This window comes from Gallus gallus, chromosome 1 (assembly GCF_016699485.2).
Source record: "Gallus gallus isolate bGalGal1 chromosome 1, bGalGal1.mat.broiler.GRCg7b, whole genome shotgun sequence".
NCBI lineage: Eukaryota > Metazoa > Chordata > Aves > Galliformes > Phasianidae > Gallus > Gallus gallus.
The window spans coordinates 107035903-107060891 of record NC_052532.1 but is presented as its reverse complement, the minus strand read 5'-3'; the positions used below and the strand labels follow the sequence as shown (position 1 = coordinate 107060891).

At 35.4% G+C, this 24989-nt stretch overlaps 1 protein-coding gene across 4 annotated transcripts in view; it reads left to right on the top strand.

Moving 5' to 3' along the window:
- Positions 1-24989, top strand: part of HLCS (holocarboxylase synthetase) — a 118269-nt gene that overhangs the window by 8461 nt on the left and 84819 nt on the right. For all 4 annotated transcript variants that reach the window (XM_025145239.3, XM_416725.8, XM_025145235.3 and 1 more), the window contains one exon: positions 2488-2670. In XM_025145239.3, the coding sequence (XP_025001007.2) occupies positions 2488-2670 (183 nt within the window). The remainder of the gene's footprint in view (positions 1-2487; positions 2671-24989) is intronic.

The following is a 24989-nucleotide window of genomic DNA, read 5'->3' as shown; positions in this document are numbered from 1 at the left end:
TTGATGAACTCTGGGTAGAAGCTTAGACTGACAAAATAAAAACGTACATACAAAAATAGGAAATATGATGAAGAATAGAGTCAGAAAAGGAAGTAAAATAAGACATGCAAGAAACTTTAAAGAATTTTCCTTTTAAGTTCTAAGAATAAGGTATTCAGACCTCTTTGAAAAGAGTACATGAGAAAAGTTCCAGACTCTATTGTTGCATACTGTGTGTACTAAAAACTGCCGTACAATTTCTTGCATGAACAAGTAGCTGCAATACAGATTAGCCTCTGATGGTGCTGAAATGCCACTGTTGATTTAGATCTGCTTGTGCCATTTTTCTGGTATTGTTTCCCTAACCCTATTTGTGTACCAGCATTGTGAATGAACTAAACAGTTTCATGCTTTCCTTAGTAGTGTTCTGAGTAAAGATAATTTCCAGATGGATGTTGGCTTTGCTGTTCTGTAGTTTAAAAAAGCAAAAGCAAAACCAAAACAACCTCCCCACACCTTTATTCACTTACGATGTATTTCTTCTATATACAATCAAAATTGAAACAACTTGAAATTTTAAATTAACCTTTTTTTGTTTTCTAAAAGTTGGTGAGTATGTTTTCATCAGTAATATATGCTTATAATTTTGGGGAGGAGTGGAAAGGTCTGGTCAGCTGAGAACACTTTAGGGGGGAGGAAAAAAAATAGTCATCTTTCAGGATTTAGACTTTTAACTATGTAACATTCTGCATCTTACAAGTAGAGAGGGAGCGATTCAGAGGGATAAAAAGCCAAACTCACGAGTTGAGATAAAGGTAGTTAAATAGGACAGAAAAGGAAGGGAAAATAATGGTGATGAAAGAATATACAGAGCAAGTGGTGCACAGTGCAGTGCTCACCACCCACCAACCAGTGCCCAGCCACTCCTCAAGCAGTGGCTGCCACTATTCTTCTCTTCCTAGCTTTATATTTCAGCATGACATCATGTGGTATGGGACATCCATTTGGCCGTTTTAGGTCAGCTTTCTGGCTGTGTCCCCTCCCAGCTGTACAGTCCCAGCTTCTCATTAGCAGGGCAGTGTGAGGAGCTGAAATATCCTTGGCTCTGTGTAAGCACTCCTCAGCAACAACTACAACATCAGGGTGTGATCAGTGTTATTTTCATCTTAAATCCAAACGCACCACCGTACCAGCTACTGGGATGAAAGTTAACTCTGTTCCACCTGAAAGCAGGATACTATCCTCAGTTTAAGTTAAATCTGCTAGCATTTTTGAAATTGGTATATGTAGTAACATGTTTATAACTCTGGTGGAAGTTTTGCTACCTATGTGATCCATCTATGCTTGGACTGGAAAATTGATTAGATACCATTGCTATTCATTTCTGCAAGTTCCATGGTAAAACCTGCTTTGCTGTGCCATTTAAATGAAGTCTCTTGCTGTAACAAAACTTAATACTGCAAAAGTTTTTCCCAGGGGAAAAAAAAAAAAAAAAGATATAGCTTCAAAAATCAGATTAAAAGGATTAGAGTGTCATTTTATAATTTCAAATTACTTCCAGTTTGGATTTGAAAAACCTCATTGTTTTCTTTTCAGGGGGCTGACAGTGACATCAGCCATTAAATATTCTATAACAGAGACTTGTTGTTTCCCTTTTTTCTGTACTCTTCTGTTGTCCATTTGTTCTACCCACCCTGGCTACCTTCAGCACATTTCTCAGAATTTCAGTGAAACAGATCATCAATAAAAGCTGAAGAACATCATTAAAATGTGCAAAATGGAAGAAATTAACACAATGGCTTTTGATTTTCATCAAATGTATGTGCATGAAGTAGTGTACAAAGGCTTCTAAATATTTTGAAACAAACAAATAAACAAAAGCAGGCCTTGAAGGCATTTCATTTCTTCTTTTAAACAGCTGCCTGAGCCCTCAGATTTGTTTATCTACAAAGTCCAGTTCTGGGGCTCTGAGATACTGTTCAGAGACATTTCTTTAGCTGCGCTTTTGGCTACTTAATATATGTGACACCGTAAGGATGTGTTCTGGCAGATTTCTATTGATCTTGTGCAACCTCTGATAAAGGTCTTTCAATATTAATGTAATTCTGTATTTGCATAAGCCAGAATATGACCAGTATTGCTGTCAGTTCTAAGATGCCCTCTTGCAGGAGTTTAAATTAATGAATATATACAAGTTTGAACTTCTCCTTCAGAAGAAGATGAGTTTATTATGTAGATTTTAGAGAAAATCGTTGTATTCTAGCAACTGTGATCCCCGAATGTTAAGATATAAATAGATACTCCCTAGGTTTTAGTAGGGCAACAATATCAAGAATGTTCATATGATGATGTGAGAAACTTTTAAGTTATACTAGTTACGCTGGATAGTTCAGCAACTGCAGTCAGGATGGAGCTGTTTTTGTTGAGCACACTTCTTTCTGCCAGTATAAAATGTGTAATCCAGCAAAACGTTTTTTTTTTTAATTCTCTTTGCTTGTATCCTGCCAGGTGCATTTGGAACTGGATACCAATTCTGTGGATATCCAAACTGAAGAGGATTTTAATTTGCTTAAGATGAGCAATCCCAAGAGATATGAAGTTCTCAAGGAGATTCTGATATCACTTGGGCTGAGTTGTGAATTAAGTGAGATTCCTATGTTGACGCCTATTTATCTTCTCTCTTCTGATGAGGTATGGCTTCTACTCACATTTCAGTTGCCTTGTCGTGTGACTGTCAGCCAAATTCAGTGTTCACTTTGAATATGGCTTGCTAATGTGGTGGTTTTTTTTTTTTTTTTTTTTTTTTTTTTTTTTGGAGAGCTTGATTTCTACTCTTATTACCTGTTTATGGTAGTTTTGAATTTAATAATGGAGGAATATTTACTATGTATTTTAAGAGTTGTGCTTATTTACACACTTCTGAGTATCAAACATAAGTCTGTGATAAGCTACAGAAGGAACTAATTTAAACAATGGGAATTTATTTTATTTAAAACTAGGTGGAAAGTTCTGTACAGGTTTGGAGCAAAAGATCAAATCACATAAAATTGTGTGACAGACGGATCAGTAGCAGATCCAGACTAACTCTTAATTGTGCAAGCCTATTCTTTTTCATTTCTCTTCAATTAATTCAATTTGCCCCTAAGAACCTGAATGTGTTCAGCTTCATGACAATGCACGCTGATGTACAGGAGTAGGCTTTGCCTCTGAAGACCAATGCAAAGAAGGCATTGAGTACTTCAGCTTTTTCTACAGTGTCTGTTGCTAGATTCTTCCCCATGTGTCAGTGCACCAAGGTTTTTCTTGAATAACTTCTTTGAAACGAAAAAAAAAAACAACATTGTAATCCCTTCACGCTACTGCTACTGTCCTGCACTGAATTAACTCTAGGTGGATATTTAACTGCCTGAGTTTCATCTGTAGGTACCCAAGTTATGTTTTTATATACTTGTTGCGTTACTTGTCCTTGTTTCTACTATGCGTATCTTCTTTTTCTGCATGTTAGTTCATTGAAAAGCTCCCTGTTTAACCAATCAGGCCTGATCTTCCTGCGTAACAGAGTGGCTTATAGCATTTGTAAAGATACTTTACAAATGAGTTGTATTGCCTGGCTACCCTTCTCTGTGTGATTTCTTTCCAAGGAATCCTAACAAGCAATTCCTTGAATAAGCCAGAATCTACTTTCCCAAGACATAACTCTCCCATTTACCTTCCTAGCCTTTCTCCAGATCATATATTCTCTTTGTTGCTGCAGTCAGTGCAGCTGTCTGTGACCAAATTTGAAACAAGTACTCGTCTCTCTGTCTGTAGTAAGCTCAAAAGAATCAGGTTTGTGTCTGTGTAGAAGATACAAAAAGAAAATTAAAACTCATTTAGCCTTTCTGCCTAACATTAGATATGCTCTATACGGAAGACTTAGAATTTATGGAACCAATTTTTGTGTGTGTGTGCGTGTGTTCTTTTCCTTTACTGTTTTTTGTGATTATCTTTCCTATGCACTTATAATTTTCAAGCAGTCCTGCTGTGATTAAAATAAGTTAGGTAATTTCTGTCCAAACTTGCCATCTAGTGGCACATTACAGGTTGCAGTCCATTAAAGGTTTTCTTAAATACATACTGTACAGTTAAATCTCATACCAAAATTGTTCGGTAAATGTTGTTTCTCCGTAGTATATTTTATTTTCACTTTGGCCATAACATGTTTCCAGAATATTGTATGAAAGGAAGTTGCAACTTGTGTGTAAGAACTACAGTTAATAATGAAGAAACAACACAGTAAAATAAGTAAGAAATATGCAGTAGGTGAGCTTTCTAACAAGTTACTTATGTTAAACATGACATATGTAGAAAAATGAGTTTTCTCACTTTCCAATATACAGTGAAATGTATCTATAATTTTAGAAATACTGACACAAGATTTAGGTTACAGCATATGTCAGGAGTATTGGAAAGGGAGGTGGAAGAGCTGCCTTGAAAGCTTTGTTATTCTTGAACTTTGATCTATTTTTTTATGTCACTATTGAAAGTATTTGCATATGGGTCTCTGGGATGTATTGGAGTATATATGCCTTTCTTGAGAGATTAACCAAGTTATGCTTACTGGCAACAAGTGAATTTTTGATGGTTTTTGTTTTTTGTTTAGTTTCTCTGTATAAAGAAATGCTATGAGCAGTCAACTAATGATCAAGCAAGCTCATAATGTCTTGTTAGCAGTTGCCAGTAGCAGATACTTAGGCAAAAATGGAAGAACAGCACATGTGGTGCCCCTCCTTTCTAAGAGCTGGCAGTTCATTGATTCATTTTTTTTTTTAGCTGATGGTTGCATCTGTACCATTCCATTTAAAAATCACTAACCTCAACAGATTTTTCTAATTCTATTAAGAAGCTATAAGATCATTTTGCTTATATGTGAGAAATATTTGATTTTGCTCTTATCTTCTACTGCATTAAGAAAAAAAAATATTTTTTGTCCTTATTTTTAGTTCTTTGAATTTTAATTACTATTTTACTTAGCTATTGTTTTTCTTTCTGATCTATGGGCTTCAATTTACAGTAGATCTGTTTCCTGTTCTATGTGATTTATTTGGTTTATCCTACCCATTCCCTTTCCTCTTTATCACTTCATGACTCCCATCAGACCTAGCTCCTCCTACACTGTGGACTTTAAATGAAACTTACTCAACTTTATTGAATGAGTAAGTATCTTCTATATTTTCCTCAGCCCCACTTTCTGAACAATCTGCCTTTTTACATTATCAGTGCAGTGTTGTTAACTTATAGTTCTTTCTGCCTACTCTCTAGGTCTTAGGAGAACTACAGTTCAGTATATTAAGAAACGAGCAAATGTGTAATTATCTAACACATAAACAACCTCCATTTAAAATTAATTTTCTTCCAAAAAAAGAATTAGAAAGACAGATGTTAATATTTTTTGCCTTTGGCATATGAAACAAAAATGTATTTTGAGATGGAGCGTCAAAGATTTGGGAAGAAATATTTAAACTTTTGACCCTAGTTACACTGAAAATTACATGATTTTATCACTGAATATTAGTTAGAGGTAGAATGGTCAAGCTTTTAAATAAGTGATATATCAGCTTCTTAAGGCTTCGCTGCTAGATTTGTGCTGCTGTTGTTCTAAAACAGGCAGAGATCTCCAGCTTTTCTGTAGTGAAGCTGGAGACAGGATGAGTCAGAGGCTGTATTAATTGAGCAGTGAATCTCATTTACTCTTAGCAGTGGAATAACTGATTCTAAACAATGGAAGTTAAATCACCTTGTTACCTTTATTGGGACAACGTATTTAGGTTACTTGTTGATAGGAAGTTAAAATACCAAACTGAGATGTCAAACTGGAAAATATAACTTGTTCAATTTTTGTTCATTTTGCATTTTTCAAATAATATCACTGCTGTGATTAATTTCCCTATCTCAGGTATTTTCAGTTTTATTCTTTTTTTTCTTCATCGTTTCTTTTGTTTACCTGAGTGTTTCTAAAATTGGCCACAGTTTGATATTGAAATTCTGGTAATATTGTGGCTTTGAATTCAATTGAAAACTCTTTCTTAAAACTTTTTGTTAAAATAATTACATATTTAGTTATATACATTATACATTTTATATATGGCCCATGACAATTCCTCTTAAAACTCAGGGAAGCCCAGGCAAGCCAAAATAATGCTGCTCTAATACCTGACTAGTGGATGATACTGTCTGTCTGGTTAGAGGTCTATGTCTTACCATATGGAATTATGCTAGTCAAATCCTCAGCTCATGCTGGCTTCTGTTGGTGGTGAAAGATTGCTGCGACAGCTTGTATGTTTTATTCATGGTCTCCTTTCTTGTAAATACAGTGTAAGATAATGGGCCTGGAAAGCAACAACGCTCAAGGCAACTCTTTCATCACAGAGTTTTTTACACTAAGACTTGCAAGTATGGTTTACTTCCAATTGAACATTTTAAAGTTCAGTTAGCTGGGGAAAAACTTTTTATTGATATAGTGCTGCAACAACAATGAAGGCAGTGTTTGAAAGGCAGATTACTTGTTGGGTAAAAGTTAAGTTTAATCTATGCGTCTTGTTGGTCTTAGAAGGTTGTTTTAGTGACAAGTATGGATATTGATATACAGCCCTTTTCTACTCTCTTTGATCTGATATAACACAGTTAAGCAAATTGTAGACTTGTGCATTGCTGTAAAAACAAAATTTTGTGTCACTGTAGTGCTAGTAAAATCTAAGTGTTTAAACAAATGGCGACCACTGTATGCCTGTTATCTGGCCCCCATATGTTCAGTGGTAGCTTCAAGCATACAGATCTGATTATTTCTGCAGCTTTGCCTTGAAGCACTCAGATATTTACTCTTTCACATTACCATTTTAGAGGATAATTTTTATTTTTTAGAAATAAAGGCTTGTATTTTATTGCTCTAAGTTTCAGCATAACATATTCTTGGTTTCATGGAAACTGGAAACAAGAATTCCCTCCTCAGAGAATGGGAGATATTTGACATAATAGTGATTATCCCCATTAGGAAATATGTTATTCCCATACATTTGCTGGTCTGAAGCTTCTTAGACTTGACTAGTGACTCAGGCTGTATTAGGCTGAGTCAGTTTTTTCGTTATCTTCCAAATGGATGGCAGCCAAATCATGAAATATAAGCAGTCTTCATTGCTTTGGCTGAGCTAGTAGCCATCTTTTAGACAGTACGCTCTTCCAGAATAATAAATGGGTAGTACAAAGATATTGACTGAAGTTTGAATTTGGGGGCTTCAACCTTTGTTTATTAGAGACAGAGTAAAATTTAAAAGTACAAATGAACATCTCTTGCATTTCAAACTTGTTTTTAGAGGACACTTTGGGATCCAGAATACCATGCTCAAACAAATAACAAACTGTAAAGGTGACTTTGTATTTGAATAGCCGGGGTACATTACAGTAGAATCAGTTGGACCAATTCTACATTTTGAGCTGCAGTTCTAAGAGCAATTCTCCAATTCTGTGATGCCATCGGCTGTTTTAAAATTCCAAGTCCATTGTGTCAGCAAACAGAGTATGAAGTTACTTTATCCTGAATAAATCTTTCTTTGAGGATGGGAAATTTGATCTCTTAGCTAGCACTATAATGAACATAGATTTCAGAGTACATTTTAAGTCAATTTTTCTGAAATATTTCCATATGTATTAGTGTCTATTGTAGAACTTGAGATCCAACTGCAAAGCTGCTATTTAATAAAATGTCTTACCAGTGTTAAAGTCATGAAAAATTATGCTAAAGTTCGAAAGCCTGATTGTTCTTGTTATCTGATAATTTTGTGCTTAAAAGTGTATAATCTACAAAATAGGAGACTTGCTTATTCTTTTGTATCATCCACAAAGTGTAAGCATTGTTCTTATCTTTTAGCCAGTGGGACAAAAAACAGGAGCCTTTTGGAAAGATTTCTTTCCAGAAAGGCAATTTGCTTCTTCCTTTAGCTCAGGAGTAACCTGCAGACTGAGAAAACCAGTGAATGAAATGCATGGTGCTGTGAGCTATCTTTTGATCCCTGGTGAATAATTTGTGCCCCAAATTTTTTACTTCTGTTTATGTATTATTATCATTTTAGTTGAACTCTCCCTTATTGCTAGAAGTCTTTCTATGTAAAAGCTTTGAGAGTTTGTCTTCTGGTTAGAAGGTAAATATCTCTTAGTGAAGCTGATTCAGGAAAAAACAAACCTGTAACATAGATGCAACGATGTAAGTGAATGTGTACCTGTGAAACACCCTACACTGTGTTGATTTTTTTTCTATCGTTCTCAGTGGAGTGACCCTCTAAGAGGGGATAGCTATTTGATAGTCAATAGTTGAACAGCAGTAAAGGTGGTGAGGGTACAGAGGGACTATCATGTGCTTTGGCACTTCAGAGCTTGGTTGGACAGAGGAATATAGAAAACCATTCATCTGAAAGCTATTTCTACCCTGACTGAGGTAATAAGCCTCTGCAGATTCCTGTTTTACAGTATGGCTGAAGTTGGAAGGGACCTTTTGTTGGTCACCTGGTCCAACCATCTGCTCAATCAGGGCAGCTTAGAGCATGTTGCCCAGGACCATGTCCAAGTTGCTTTTGAAGATGATGGATGCATGTGGAGTAAGTATTGTCTATCTTTCTCTGTTCTCACCTGTCCTCTGTTATTCTGCATACCTGTATTTGCACAGTTTCCTCTTACAGGTCTGCCGGTTCTGCCTAAATGTAACTGTGACCGAAACACACAGCTCATTCTTGTCTCCTCCGAGCTGGCAGGCCTGGCTGTATTAATGAGGCAGTAATTTGTGAGGGACTGAGTGCTGCTGTGAAGGAAGGAAGGCGGTTGTCGTGAGGAAAGTGAGATGGGGAACTTCGGGATATGGCGGTAGATGAGGTAGAATGATACCAGCTCTAAGTATAACCACACTAGGTCATTTTATGGGTTGCAGCAATGATTTGAAGGCTTGTTGATGACTATGTTCATCTCCTTAGCTGATGGATATTATGGGAGGAAGCAAGAGAGGTATTTGAAATAACAATAGCAACCATACGTAGGGGGTATGGGCAAAAAGATGATGAAGGGCATAGTGCTTAAACTATTTGATACGATTACAGGAAGCTAGGCTTTCCTGGCTCTCTGTTTGGAGGCTGCATATTTAACCTGTCATATAGTGCAAAAAAAAAAAAAAAAAAAAAAGACTAATAAGATATAAATGGATTTTTGGTAACCTTTGGGAAAAGAAGTTAAGTATCTAACAGAAATTGCTTTTTGTAGATGCTAACTCTGTAGTAGAGGCTCTTACTGACAACTGAGTTGGCTTCCACTGGCTCTATAATTATCATAGGCTAAATTATTTCTCAATTACTTGTTCACACTTGTGTGTTTCGTCATACTTCTGTTTGGATCTCTTGATTGATGAATGACTGATGTACAGCAGGTATTTTCAGTGAATTCACCAGGGAATAGGCTGTCTAGCATTGTGAGACTTCAATATTGATCAGCTATAATGGTGTTGTCATTGCATTAACATCAACAAGAATCCCTATTCCTCTAAGAATGTGGAAGCAATGGAGGCTTTTTATGCAGCTCTTTGAGTGAGGAAAGGTACCTTACCGCTAGGGGTCACTTATTAGCTGAATTTAGAGAATACATTTAAAAGCCAAAAATATGGAAGGGATGGAAAAGATTTTATGCACAGTGAGTTATATATAGATTTGCATTGAAATTTCTGTGTGCATTTGCAGCAACTGGCCTATATAGTATTTCCTCAATTTTAAAACTGTGTTGTAAATGTTACAAGATCAATGGTATGCTGTGTCAAAATACAGTAAAACATTTGCAATTAAGAAATCTTGATGAAAGATGAGGGAGACTCTGAAAGTGGAACCAAGTAATTCCAGGTGGTTGCTTCTTAAAGTTATCCTTCACTTTTCTGCTGTTACACTCCAGGGGATACTTAACATGTATTGGTGAGAGGGGAAAAAAAAGAGATGTGGCAAATGTTCCCTTTCTTTTATGCTGCTTTTGTTAAGAAAGTGTTTTGGTTTTGTTTTTTTTCTTGTTGTGTGATGACAGCAAAATGCTGTTTACGTTAAACAATGGTGAATGGCAAACTTCAGTTGCATTACAGTTTGTAAGCAACTTTTGACTGTGTATTGAGTTGGTAAATGTTTTGGATGATCGTTTAGAAAATGCAAGAAGCTTGGAGAAATGAAAGAAAATACCTAGCTTAATATCCATAAAAAGGGTCTTTATGCTGCTGTGAGAACTAAAATGTAGTGCCTTTTTACTGGAGAGCATTTAATCTTACTGTAGAACTGGCTCTAATATCGAATTGATGTGTGCTGACATCTAACCAAAGTGCAATTTATTGAAATTTTATTCTGTCATGTTTCAGGGCTTGTTTTGTTCAAATCAATATGCATGATACTTCACTACCATTTTCTTCAGTAGGTGTGAACTTTCTGTACTGCATAGAGTAGAAGATATAAGTTATTCTGAAACTATAATGATGTGATATATTTAAAGCTTTTCAGAGCTAGGTGTTCATCTTTTCTGTTAAATTCTCACCCTTGAAATTATAGTCAATAGCATCTTGATTGAATACTGTTTCTTGAATACAGGTCATTCAGTGTAGAATGGTACTAAGCCAGCGTGTGACGCTGAATTTCCTTGGTTTCAGTGTATCTTCGAGTTTGCAATAAGAATCTAAGTAAAAAAGGCTGAAATCCACAGTGGCAAATTAATCCATAGTCACGTTGGCTGTGTGTCTAGTACAGGCACACATTCTAACTTAATGCAAAGGCTTCAATTAAAGTGACTGGTTTTGTTTGAGCACTCTGTAAGTTGTAACTGTTAAACATTTTTGGAGTCAGAATTCATCTAATTCATCTGCCTTTGAGCAGATGGGTGATTTTAGATAGCAAGAATCCATAACTTGTGACAAACGCTCTGGAGATCCGTGGCAATTTGGCATTGATTCATTTACTATGACCTCACTGGTAAAGATCTGACAAAAGTGGAGTATTTCCAAACTTAAAAAACTTGAGATTGTCTGACTGTTGGTGGGGCCTGTAGCTAATTTATGTAAGTGAGACTGGGAAAATGAGAACAGGCTTGGCATCAGCTGGAGTCCTGTGAGATGCTATCATGTTACCGTTGCTCAGAAATGACGATACATTTCCACAATGGGAAATCATCATAGTGGTTATCTAACAACTTAATTAGGGCTTCTTTTGTGTATTTACTTTAAAACAAATTATAGCTAGATGATACAAGGTCATGTATTTTAATTAGAGGTAGAAATTGAATGAGCAAGAGGAAATACGACTCAACAAGACAAACTGCAGACTTTATCTGTTATTTGAACAGTGCGTTTATTACAGTGAGGTCTTCTGAATATATTTCTTTAACTGTTAGCAATTCTTAGACAGTTCAGCTACTCGATAATGTTGCTGATACCTTGTGAAGAAGTTCGTTATTGTGAGAAAAAGAATCATTCACAACAGAAAGCTGTTTAGTTAAGTTTATTGAGCTGATTTTACTCTGGAACATTAAGATGGGAATTTATTTAACATTATCATTGATTTAGAAGACATTCCAGTATTCTCAGAGTTTGCTGTACAAATGTTTCTACTGGAGAATATGGAGAATGCAAAAAATATTTCAAGTGCGACTTCTGTCAGTAGTTGATAAGGAGAGATTGACTTACAAATGCATTCATTTTTTGACAGTTCATTTTAAGAAATGATTTGAGGTTTCTGCCATGTTGAGGAAATCCTGAAATTCCAGGTGCAGTGGGAATGGAATTTGGCATGTGACTATCTGGCTGACTTTATGCTTTTCCTGTAGCAAAGAGCTGATTAAAGAACAGCTGCTAGCTTAAATCAGACATTTGCTTTACTTTCTACTGCAACTTTTATAGAAAAGATTATTTTATCTGGGTTCTAGTCAGTCTTCACACGTGAAACATATTCCAAATTTATAAATCATTTTACTCAGTTACTTGACAGTTGTAGTGGTGACACTAATTACAGAGGATTTACACAAGTAATGAAGCAAAGTTTCACAATTATTTGAAGAAATTAAGTCAAGTTAAAAAAAGAAAATCAGAATAAATTTTGTTCTCCCAGTAATGTGTTTTTCTCTTTAAAGATGCTGCATAGTCACGTCTATCAAGCAAACCTTTATTCTTACAGTTAGGTTATACAGAGCAGCTTTTTTGCGGGATCGCATGATTTAATCCTAAGAATTTCATTCAGTCGCTGTTCTTTATCTGTGCCAACACCAAAGAATCAACAGCGCTGCTGAAGTTCTGTACCTGAGTGCCATACTGAGTCTGTATATGATTCCATCTTATTTTAGTAGCCATACTGGCAACTTCAGGTTTCAGAAATGAAGTCCTCTTTCTTTTAACCCTTTACAAATGGACTACATAATAGAGATTATGAAAATGACGCTGGCCTAGAGAAAAGACCTGAAGAAAGTGGAGATGGGAGTTTTTCGTCAAGTGTTTAAATTGGAGCATGATTGTTGACCGATGACAATAAGAACTTTTTTGAGAGAGAAAAACCTCAAGAGGAAGAGCTACTTGGTCTTCTTTGATACTGGATGAAAGGGAAAACAAATGCTGCGTGGGTGTAGCGAGGGGAATGGGGAAACAGCTGAAGAGGCAGAGGTAAGAAGTGAGTCTTAATCACATAGAAAACAACTTCTGTTGCTGCATATTCTAGCATTCTCTACAGCTGCTAGTTATTATGCATGTCTAAAAAACATTGGTTATCAAATCTTTGCTACTTCTGGGCTGATTGTTTCATTAGGATGTAAGGTACAGATCAACATTTGATTTCTACACCTTTGCAGAGAATCATTTTCATTTTCTAATATTTATTACTTACCCATTGCATGGCAAATTGTATTGAACTTGCTTCGTGAACATTTTGAATACTAGTTCAGAAAATATTGTGAAATATCCCCTCAATTTATGAAAACTGACTGCATGTGTAATTCAAAGCCCAGCCTTAGCAGGATCAATATTCAAGAATGTAGTACGGTTTGTTCCCACTTGTTTTAATGAGGATAAGAATCTCTACTGCAATTTAAAGTGATAGTTTTTACAGCTTTTTTTCTTGGCAAAAATTAAGATTTGAAGGCAGAACAATAGATCACTTTATTACTTAAGTCTTAAGAAATGGGTACGCAAATTGCAGATCTCAAAACATTAGCTGGACAAAATATCTGGATTTTCATTCCTTTCAGTAAAAGACTTTCTAGAAAGTGAATATCATGTTGTAACTACTTCAGAGAGGCTAAATAAAGATACTGTGATTTTTTTATTTGCAAAGAACCGAATGTGAAGTTAGATGTTGGGATATAAAGTGTGCTACTGAGTCGTATGTGTATGTTTCCTTTTTCCTGCTTTGTCATATTTTTTTAGATGTTACATTTTAAGAAAAGCAATTGGTCATAATTTCTTTGGTTACCTTTCAATGCATAAAGTAGGGAATATTTTTAGTGGAAAAAAAATCTAATCATAAAAATTCTTTGAAAAGAAGACCGTTACTCAGTCAAAGAAAACGTGTTGCCATCTCCTCCAATTTAAAGAACTGGACTTAGATGTTCTCCTCGTAATTTACAAACCCAGTTTTTAGTAATTGGAAAACATTTTATGATCCTCATAATTTTAAGATATAGAGAAAATGATTTTGTGGGATTGCCTCAGCTTTTCCACATAGGCAAAACCAATAAAAAAAAAAAGAAGATATTTCTGAAATTCTTTTATTTCAGAAGGAAAAAAATTGCTTTTTGCTGCATAATCTTGAAGATTTAAACAAAAAATTACAGCATGGTTTGACATTGTGACTCATTACATGAAATAAGCAATTATCTATGCATTTTTCTGATCTGGAAGATAGATAATCTTTTCTTTCCAAAACTGAAGTGTTAATATTACAATTAGGTCATACGCCATAGCCTACCTGACAGGAACAGCAGCTGCAGAGGTGGAGTTACCTAATTAGTGTTTTGTTTTGTTTTTTCTGAACTGCATTTTAGATGTTGATTTATTATTTGCTTTTTCATCGCTGTTATATTGTATTACAGTAGCTTAAAGCAAATACTTATTCTGTTTCACTTATTATAGAGAGGGAGGCAGTTCTCCAAATTTAACATAAGCAGTATGAGCTGCAAATTAGCATAAATATTCATGCTACTTGTTTGTTTCTGGGGTTTTGATAGGAATACCTGAAAACATTTAAAGTTTTGTCTTTAGAATACTTGTTTTAAAGGAGTATTTTTGACATCAGAAATACTCTGAGCTGGTGATGAAAGATGCTTTGTCTTTCATATGAGAATAAATCATTAGATTTGAGATGTGCAACCTCTGACTCAGAAAGTCCTTATTATGTGGATTGGTAGAATAGAACATTATTACCTTTTGCCTGCTGTATTCTTTTCTCTTGTGTCTCATGCTGGCCACTGTTGGAAAAAAGGTATGTGTTTAAAGAGGATCTGACTGCTCTTTTGTCCTTAGATTTGTATTATTTCAGCAGCAGCATTTACAAAAGCTGCCCCTTTCTTTTAAGTCATTAGTTATTTTTGCATTTGAAGGGAAAGTTCATCAGCTTCAGTAATTATGGGGAGATTTTCCTTCTATCTGTTTTAGCCATATGCAGCATCTGGGAAGCAATAATATTTAGTTTGGTATTTCCACCGAGTGGTATGGATGAAATAGCTAGCAACAGTAGGGATATACTTTTGTTGTCTTTGTGGCAAGCATTTCCATTTAGAGTTGGGAGTGGACTTCAATTTTTTTATAAATATTTTCTAGCTTTTTCTCTCTTATATTCTCTTCTCTGTCTAATGATACTCTTCTCACCACTTAGCAGTCCAGCTGTAACAAGTTAAGGCACTTCTGAGATGCAATAAACCTTACAGTAATTATTGATATCCGTATTGCTCCATACAAAAAAAATTCCTTATGTACTCAGAGAGGTCACTCTGTCTGTGGAGCATATTTTAAATTACTGGTAGAATTTTACTTTTGCAGTGACTGTCACATTCCCAATTTGAGCAATAACGTTAGCGAGACAAACTGAAAGTACACATCAGACTTCCAACTATTAAATGATAATCACTTTACTCAGTCTCTTGTTTCTCTGTCTGTTTGGTTCAAGGAACTAACACTTAAATTGTCTCTATTTAACCAAGGATAAATTAATCGCTAGCTGTCACAGAATGAGCATACATATTTTTCTCTGTAGGTTGAGTTCATTAGCTTTCATGGAACTATTCTGAATTTTTCCTTATTTTTCATTTTATTATTCAAGATAATTCCTGAAACTTTTTATTTCAATCTGATTTGTTAACCATCTGATTTGAGAATATTAATCAAGAGTCTTCAACACAGGTTCGTATTTAGTCAGTTAAAAGTTCATCTTTGGAGTAGATAGCACAGGGCTATTTTGTAGTGTTTTAAAGCTTTTACTTCATTCTGTCGAGATTTTTGATTTTTTAGGTGTGTTGTCTGGGTAGGAAGTTGTAGTTTTTGTCTTTGTTTCGCTAGGACTCTTGGCTATTTTTTTCTTTTCAGTATTATTACAGGGCTCTGAATTTCAGCTTTACCATTTTCATGGTCAGCCAGAATGTCTGGAAGGCTCGATACAGCCATGTGGATTGGGAGCTGGAATCATCTTTCATTCACAGGCTGCTCAGCCAGAATGAAAAATTATATTAACCTGTATTGTTACTCCATGTAAAAGCTTTCACACCTTGTCAGAATGTTTAACCTCACTACTGCACTGTAGTCAATAAACCTTTCCAGTAGGGTATATTATAGTCCATACACAGCAAGCATTTGCTACTTAAATAAATTTACCAAGTTTTACCAGAAGGTTGTTTTTTGCTTATTGTCTCCACTTCCCTATTCCTCCACCCTCCTTCTTTCATGGCATTTCCTTACCTGGGTTAATAACACATTTTAATGGGGAAAGTCTGAAAAATGAATTCTTTTTCAGGTGTGCTGTTCAATGGAGTCCTAAGGCAAGAGCATGCTTCTGTGCATTGTGATCAGTTTCTATTAATAGTGGTCTCCTTGAGCTGTATTCTACATAGAATGTTATAATTTCTGTTAATGGATTTTACTTCAGAAAGCCTTATTTGACAGATTGTGCCTTCCATCAACTGTTATAACAGTGATAGAAAATAAATATTCATAAGCTCAGAAACAGATGTTTATCCTCAGAGACAAGTCAAGGGAATCAAAAGTCGTTCAGAGTAAATAATGTGCCATTGTTGTAAATGGCTCTGAATACTCGTATTTGCTTCTGCTGATCATTTCTCTTACACTGCTTCTTTCTTGAGTCTCTTCTTGTTTGCTTCTTTGAGCACCGTGTTTCCTAAGTCGCTGTTAAAAAAGACCCCGTATTTCAGTCACGAGTTCTGATTTCCACTGCATTGTCTACAGTATGATAACTTCTGCATGCCAGTTTGGTCTATTGGAGTAGAGCTAGTGGTGTGTATGACTTGATTAAAGCAAGCTCAGTCCTGGAGTGGCTGAAGGATTTGTTGTCATAAATGTTCATCCTTATCCCTACGAGCGCTAAGGGTGATGCATGTCCACCCTTGAGTGGCTTTCAGATGTCTGCTGTCTGGAGAGGCTGGTCCTGAAGCTAGTTTCAGAAGCTACCTGGGTATCACAAACCTTACAGTTACAGGAAGGTGTACCGTGTGCTTGGTTACTATTTTGATATTTTTTCGCTGAGGGTAAAAAAAATTACTTATTTCTGCTGAACAAGGTTTCAATCCTAGCAGAAGAACATGAGCATTAAATATGAAAGAATTGCTATGTGTTTAAAAACAATAAAAAAAACAAAACACAAATCAACAAATGTGCATGTAAAAGCAGTTTGTATTAACCACTTCTACAGCTAAGCACTATAGTACATGTGCATGAATACTGTATTTTTTTCCATATTTTGTAAGAAAAATGTATTAATTTATAAGTTGAGTATTAGTGAGACTTTCTTTACTCAATTTAATATCTAAATTTTATACCGCTGTATATGGCATATTTGTAAAGCATGAAGCTTAACTATTTTTTGTTAGACTTCACTGAGTAAAAAGCATTGGTTTATTATTATTATTGTTTTAAATAATCCCATGCTGTCATGCTCATGTTTTTTAGGATCCTGGATTAGGAAGGAGATCTTAGTTGCAATGAAGTCGTTCTTATTTTAATGCTGTTGTTCTATCTTTCGAGTATGTATACTATAAATAACATGCTATGCATATTCTTGCCTTTATAGAATATAATTCCCAAGAAAATCTACTTTTCTAGGATACTTCTTTTATCATTATTTGTTTATTTTTAAACTGTTCTGCCAGCCCAAATAAGTTTTAGGAGGAGTAGTAAAACATTATAATACAGGTTGAACATTAGCTCTACAACTTTAGAGATGGAACTGTATTGTAATCTCTTTGAGCTGTGGTATGTTTGAAAGTGTGTTGTGGTCTCACCTCGATGCTTAATAAACATTTCTTTTGCTCAGCTCTCTCCTGCAGTTTTACAGAACTAGGATTTGCTTTTAAGAAGAGGCAAAACCTAGATGCAGCAGAAAGTTTGTCATTCAGGTCTAATGCATATTTGCAGTGCTCAGAAGAGAATCCTTGGCTCCTATGCCTCTTTTTCATATTCATGAACACTAGCTTTACTCACATTTTATATACATAAATCTGCTGAAAGGCAAAGCAAACCCGATGGAAAACCTTAAACTAGGAATGGTGTATTATCAGTGCTAAGAAAAAATATTTTCTTAAGTTCTATTTACTTAACTCATTCTACTATGGTTTCCAAGGTTTTCAGCAAACAATTGTGTCCTCAGTTAGAAAAAGAAAAAGTTTTGGTACCAAATAAAAATACTATTATGTGATAGCTGTTTAACAGAGCCAGTTTTACCAGCTGAATATATTGCATCTAATTTATTGCCCTATTAGCTGAGAACAGAATTCTTCTGTACTTTTTCTAGTCGATGCAGAATACTTTTGAGAGCAATTTAAAATAAATGCATGTAACATTTAGGGTTATACTATAATTTATTCTTCTAAATGTGACTTTGATCCTATTTTAAAAACAGAACAAAATATGACTTCAGGCTAATATGCATAATGCTCAGATCTTAGTGCCAAAATGGAGTGTCTTTCCACTTCTGCATGGTTTCTCTGTACTTATTTTTAGCATGGTTGTACGTATGCTCAACATACTATACACTGTTCTTAAAAAAAAAAAAAAAAAAAAAAAAAAAGCCCAAACAGTTTGTTATGAAGTAGGTGCCACAAAGAAGTAAATGGGCAAAACGTAATTTATCATGCCCTTTTTCTGGTAAGATAAATCAACACCTACTAGTCCTCTGATTTATCAGGCCTTTCATTGCAATACTTGCTTTTGTGAAGTGTTATATAGTAATGTTATGTCAAAGGTAGACCTTGTTCTTATTGATCCTTTACCCTCAAAGTCAACTTTATGGAATGTTGCAGCAAACGTGCCCCAATTACTGTATTATATTCTGAAAGCCCTTCACATTGCATGCACGTTCATATGCAGTTTAATTTCTGAGGTTAAACAGCTATGTACTACTAAATGAGATTTGCACTGTAATTTTTGGTATCTTTTAAAAATTATCTTCAAAACTTAATTATGGATGTTAGAAAATTATGCAAGATTTGAAAGTCTTTTGATGCATGCATTCGTTTCTCTTTTTTTTTGTATGTGCTCGTGTGCTTAAATGTAGTACAATGATAGCATGCAATTACAATTTTGCTTGGCTTAAAATGTGGTTAAGTTCAATTCTCTAGTGATTTTTGACGGAGTTGTAAATTCTAAGAGAGATTTTAACATCCAAATGTGTGCTATTGCATTCAAAAGTTTTCTAGTAAGATTTGAAACTGATTTGGCAAGTGTTAGGTAAAGGATTTAATACTTAAAGAGTTCAGTATATCATCACTATGTCATCTTTCTTTGCTACCTGTATCATAAAATTTAGATTTTTGTTTTGTAGAACTGATACTGAACCTCAGCCTTTTTTTTCCCCCAAGTTAGACACACAAAATGTTGATGTTGCATCTGTAATATACTAGGGGAATACTAATCTTCTTGTTGCTGTTGCATATGGATACTGAGCTAAGTTATCATTCCATGTTAAGAAATGTTAAAAAAAAGTTTTAATAAAAATATTCTGAAATGTTTTAACCTTAGAACACGGAGTGAGTTTTAAGTAACTTTGGGTTTTATTGGAAACCTTCAACAGGTCTCAAAATCAGCACAAGCCAGAGTAAGTTAGTTCAACATTATAAAATACTGCTTCATCGAATTAAGGAATTTTAGATTAAGTAGGCTTTTAGCCTTTCCAAAATGGAAGATCATTTCCTTTCATATGTAATGTACTTTTCTCATATGTATGGATGGCTACAGGTTTTGCTGTTTTTGTTGTTGTTCTTCCTGTTTTAAGATAAGCATTTGGTTCTGGATAATGTTTACCCTTTGACCCAACCACTTTCTTACAATAAACAGTTTGTTGATGAGAGCAGCTGCTGGGTAGATTGCTTCCAGACTGTTCTGTTGCAGCCGAGTAAGAAAAGCAAAAGCCAGAATGCACCTTACAGGGCTGCACTGCTGTTCTCCTGGTTTCCCTGCTCTGTTTCTGTTTTGTTGAGGGTAGCGCAATGGGCCTTCTATAGTCAGTATTCTCTTGCAGCTGTGAAGGCTGTTACTTAGTGAGGGACCACGAGGGATAGTACTTTGATATCAATACTGAGAAAGCAAGATAAATGTTTTTTCCTGAGGATAACATGTATTTTTTTTTTGTATCTCTAACAAATTGTTCCATAGTTTTTTTTGTAAATTTTAAATACCTTCTTGCATACAGCACTATAGAATGTTATGATAGCCTTGCTTCTTTATTCCTTTTGCATACAGGAATGGCAGTTATATGCCTTCTAGCAGCTTAACACCTAGGAGCATCACTGTGTTAAAAACCAGAAATGCTGATGTAGAAAACCTGAAATGTTGATTTCTTATTATCTTGTTTCTAGCCTTATCAATAGTGTTCTGTTCTATACAGAAGGTAACATCGGATGTGTTTTTATTAGTTGATGACTTCTGACCTAGACCTGCAGCCCATTCTTAGTGTTTATTGCTGCACATTGAGCAAATTAATTTTCTGTCTACATGTAGTGATCTTTTAGGCTAAATTTAGTTTTGGATTCAAATTTAGGCACAGCTTTATGAGCAGTTGTCAAACATGTAGGCTGAGAATTGGGTCAAAATCAAAATGAGTCCTTGTTCAAAGCAGCGCAACTGTGATCTAAAAGAAAGTGTTCCTTACAAGCCTTGCACAACGCAAAGCATTTTGTTAAGTCTTCCTCTGTCTTGGACTAGGTGTTCCGCACTTTGGTACCTGACTGCTTCTACTCCTCATGCTGCTGAGATGATATACTGTGTATATGTATTCCTTCTACAAACTAATAATTGCTTTTTGAAGCACAGAGGAGAGTGGAAAAGACAAGGTTTCTTATTTTTGTTTGCTTTAGAGATGATGAGATTTTTCTGTGCCTCTCCAACTATATAGCAAAGTAAAGTAACTACCCCCAACCGCTAGAAACTCCTGAAAGTCCTGTTGGTTGTGAATCATAAAATTACCAATCCCAGCCATCTTTCTGAATGCCCTTCCAAATTTTACACAACAGGCTCATGTTTTACACAGTATATAGATTTAGAAAATACAAAAAGATTTCTAATAAACTGAAACACATTTCCTAGTTAAGTAGCATCCTGAGAACGCATAGCAGTATCATTCAAGTAACTACGGAAGTCCATGAGAACATGAAATGAGAAGGCACCTTGGCACTACAATACAATCTTTATGAATTTATTTGGGGATGGGGGAAGGAGGACCTGAAGAACTCGGGATTTCTCTTCTTTCTGAAATTTTATATTGTGGACTAAACATGGAACTGCAAAAATAAAGGCCCTCTACCTGCTGGAGGTAGATTCTCCCCTGATTTGGCCTGTATTATTGACCCCATTGTAAAATATGTTTTCCTATTTAAAAATGCTAAACAAATGGAAATGCTAGAAGTAATCTGGAGATGGATTAAAATCAGCCGCTGTGGCAGTGGATGAAAACAGTCTAGCTTGTTCCATTTTTATCTATTTTCCTGAACAAGGATTGAAATTTATAGTGAATTGTGAGCAGTTAGTATTAGGAGAAATGTTTTACATGTATGTTCTGAAAATTGATTCAATTGAGTACTTCATATATTTCAAATCAGATTTTGAATGTTTGTATTCAAAATACCCTTTGTGCTTTGTGGTTCTGTTTATTCTTTTTGTTTCTGCTATTGCAAAATCTATCGTTAAGCTCAAACTTACTTAAAGCTATTCAAGACGCCAAGTGTTGACATATAGTTTAGTAACATTTATTAAGTATTAATGACATCTGACAGTCTAATGAAATATCATAGCCTGATTGTCTGACTGGGGGGAGAGTGAGAGAGACAGACTGGCTTTGGCACACAAACACAAATCTGCTATTTACAGCTTTCCCAAGTCCTGGTGAACAAGTGGAAGATGTTTGCTACGGTTTAATTGCCAGCACTGCTGGGAGGGAAGAGTGACCCTTCTCCCACCTTTGTGAGGGTTTACAGCAGGCCTGTTCTTGGTCCTCTTTCAGTTCCTGTCTAGGCCATGATCACTAAGATATTATCTTTTTCTTTTCCTGTCTGAGCTATCTAGAAGTTACTTTTTTCTTTAGTCATTCTTTCCCTAAATAGAGATGAAGAAAGATAAAGCAAAACCTTCTACTGGGTGGATGTGATGCTAAAATTAGTATTCATTTGCTGAAGTTTTGTAAGACAGTAAAAGGTGATACTGGAGTATGAAAGCAATAAGGATATTATATATATCGCATTCTGCATCGACAGTTTATATACAGTAGATTTTTTTGGTGCAATTTGATATGTTTATTTTTAACATTTTTCTCTATTAACAAAGTACAAACATGATTTGAACATGTGTTTATGGTTGCATTATGAAACTGTCATCTGCTTCAGATCTCAACATATGCCGTTATTACAGGAAGTAAAAACATAGCCAACATCAGAAAAGCATTTCTTTTGTGCCTCATTAGTCAGAAATATCTGCCAAAACCTTGCCCTCTTGTGCTAATAACTGACTTTTCCTACTGCTGGCCTCCTAAGTTGCTGGCATTCTGGGCTGAGGTTGCCACTGTAGGTGTGCTTTTCACTGGCGCCAACCTACTGCTTACTACCACGTTGGACTTGAGTTTGTTTCTATTGGATTCTAGAGATGCTATGGAAGCTCTCCAGTGGCTAGTTTAACACCAGTTTAACACCTTTAAACTTGTATGCCTGCTAAGCAGAGCTGTATAATACAAGGAAGATATACTTTTTGTGTATATATGTGTGTTTACTTTTATATTCTAAATTGGAAATCAGATTCCAAATGCTGTGAACTTTATGAAAACGTGTTCTTTTCCATCAGTGTTGTTATAGAAGAATTCACATGAAACGTGTATGTATTTAAGATCATATCTGAAGCAAGTAATGCTTCGTTTCATTCATTTGAAAACAGCCAATTTGGAAAAACAGCAGGTTAGTCATATGAAGGTGTTATTCCCATTAAGTTACTTATGCTCAAAATGGGCTATTCATGTTCTCCCCTGAAAGGTTGGCACTTTATGTCCGTGCAGTATTAATTACCTTGGAGTTAGTAAACGTACAAGCTTGTGTGATTTAATCAGTACATCAATTAATAACTTATCAATCAGTGCATCAACTGCAAAGTTTTTAAAAATACACTAAAGCAAAAATAGAGGCAGATCATTGGAAATTTTTAGATTTTAGGAAAAGGAAGGAGAAAAATAGTTAAAAGTCCCAGGTGAAGCATTAACTTCAGAACATTTCTGAAGTTGAATGCTTCCGCTCTAGAAAGTGAAAACTTGGCCATTCTTAACACAACACACAATAGCTAATATAATAATAAACTAAATTAGTTTATTATGCTGGAGTCACAATATTGTGTCACAGGTAGAGCATCGCTGGTTAAATTTGTCTGATTTTTCCTCCCAAGAAAGTAGAGCGCTAACTGATGTATAATGTTTGTTCATTTTATGGCATTTTATTTTTAGCTTTCATTCAGCTTCGCCTTCATGTTTTTAATAAAAACCAAATGAATTTAGGCTGTGACTGAAGTTTTGTTTCAACAAAGAATTCCATTGATACAGAATTTAAGATTTATTGTCCAAAAGTTTGGTAGAAAAGACCAGCTCCCAAATATGCTTAATGTGTGCAGGGAGATGATGCATATATGTGTCTGTCTATATACACATTTATATACATAAGTAAGGAAATGCATAGAATGAAAGGTATAAATAGAATACAAGAATAAGACCTTGGAATTGGGATTATTTTTTACCATTTAAATTGGAAGTTTATGTGCTTTGTGTATAAGTCTCATTAGCTGATATAGCCCAGGTGCAAATAAAATCATCTCCATCAGGAGCTATAATTTTCTGCTATTTTATGCTACAACAGAGAAGGGTGCATGTGCAGCTGTTCTTTTGTTGTTGTTGTTTTGTAATCTGGTGTCTGCCTCTTTTCTTCTTATTGTTCAATCTCAACTGCTAAGTAAGCAGTAGGAGAAAGGGAGGCTAATGATTACAAAAAAAGATTTTTACACATCACAAGAGTACTGTTGTATAGCAATTCCTTCACACACCTGACCAAACTCTTAAAATCATAGAAAGCAGATGTTAAATGATTAAAAATATATAGCTTTTACTCTTCCTTCTTAATGTTGCAATTACCACTTATACTTTAGTTCAATAACTTACAGTGCCAGACCTCCAACCCTTGATGCAGTGGACCCAATAAAATTCTGTGCTGGTGGAGGAGCATACAAAGCATGCAGTGGCTTTACTCTTTATTTCTATGGATTTTGTGAATTGCCATCCACTCTATTTCCCTACCTGCTTCAGAACAACTTTTCATTTCATTACATTTTCAACCTAACAATCAAAACTCAGCTTGTTCATACATTTGTCCCTCGGTACCAGGTCAGTGAGGCTGTCACCACTTTGTAATGCTGCTTCTTTCCATGCCCATGTCCTTTGGAATTCAGGTTTCACTTTGGAGTGCGTGGGAAAAACTTGTTAGTGAGACCTGGTGAGCGGTTCCTGTTAGTATAGTGCTTTTCTGCTTTTAATAATTGCTTTTTACAATGCAATGAAAACATTGTGCTTTTGTCATTTGAAATATGACTAGAAAATTTTTCTTGCTATAGATGTAAAGTTCATAGTGGAGTCTAACTGCCAAAAGCTGATTTAACCTCTTGCCATCTGGTCATTCAGCTGAGATGTCAAACTTCATTCTTCCTTTAAGAAAGAAAATGGCAGTATCTTTTGTTTAAAGAATGTACATATCAAATTGATTTGAAAAGAGAACAGTTTCAGACATACAGAATTAAACTTGTCTTGACTTTTATTCTCCCCGACAGAAATGATGCAGTAACAATTTTAAGCGTATTTATGTCACCCTAAAACATGTAGTTTCTCTATTTATTAAGTATGTTAGTGCTAATTTGCGTAGTGGTGATTTTAGCATGACTGAATTTGTATGTTGCTGCCGATACAGTGAGTGCCTGGATACGTGACAGCTACAGCTTTTTTTGCATGCATACTCATATAAGATTTGTATCTGTGTGTTTTAGGATTTTGATAATGAGCTGTAGGTCAGGGCAAGCAGTGGCTAGGATCTCAGGTGTTCCCTTGTGTCTCAGTTGAGTGCCTTGCTTGACCCGCCTGATGTGGTCCCAGAGGTATGTAGGGCCAGGCAGTGCTTGGAACCAACACTTATTTTTAAGTGGCCACCAGAGGTTGCTGCAGAACGGTGTACACAGCTGGGAATAGGTTTGCTTTCTGCCTGCAGCCTGT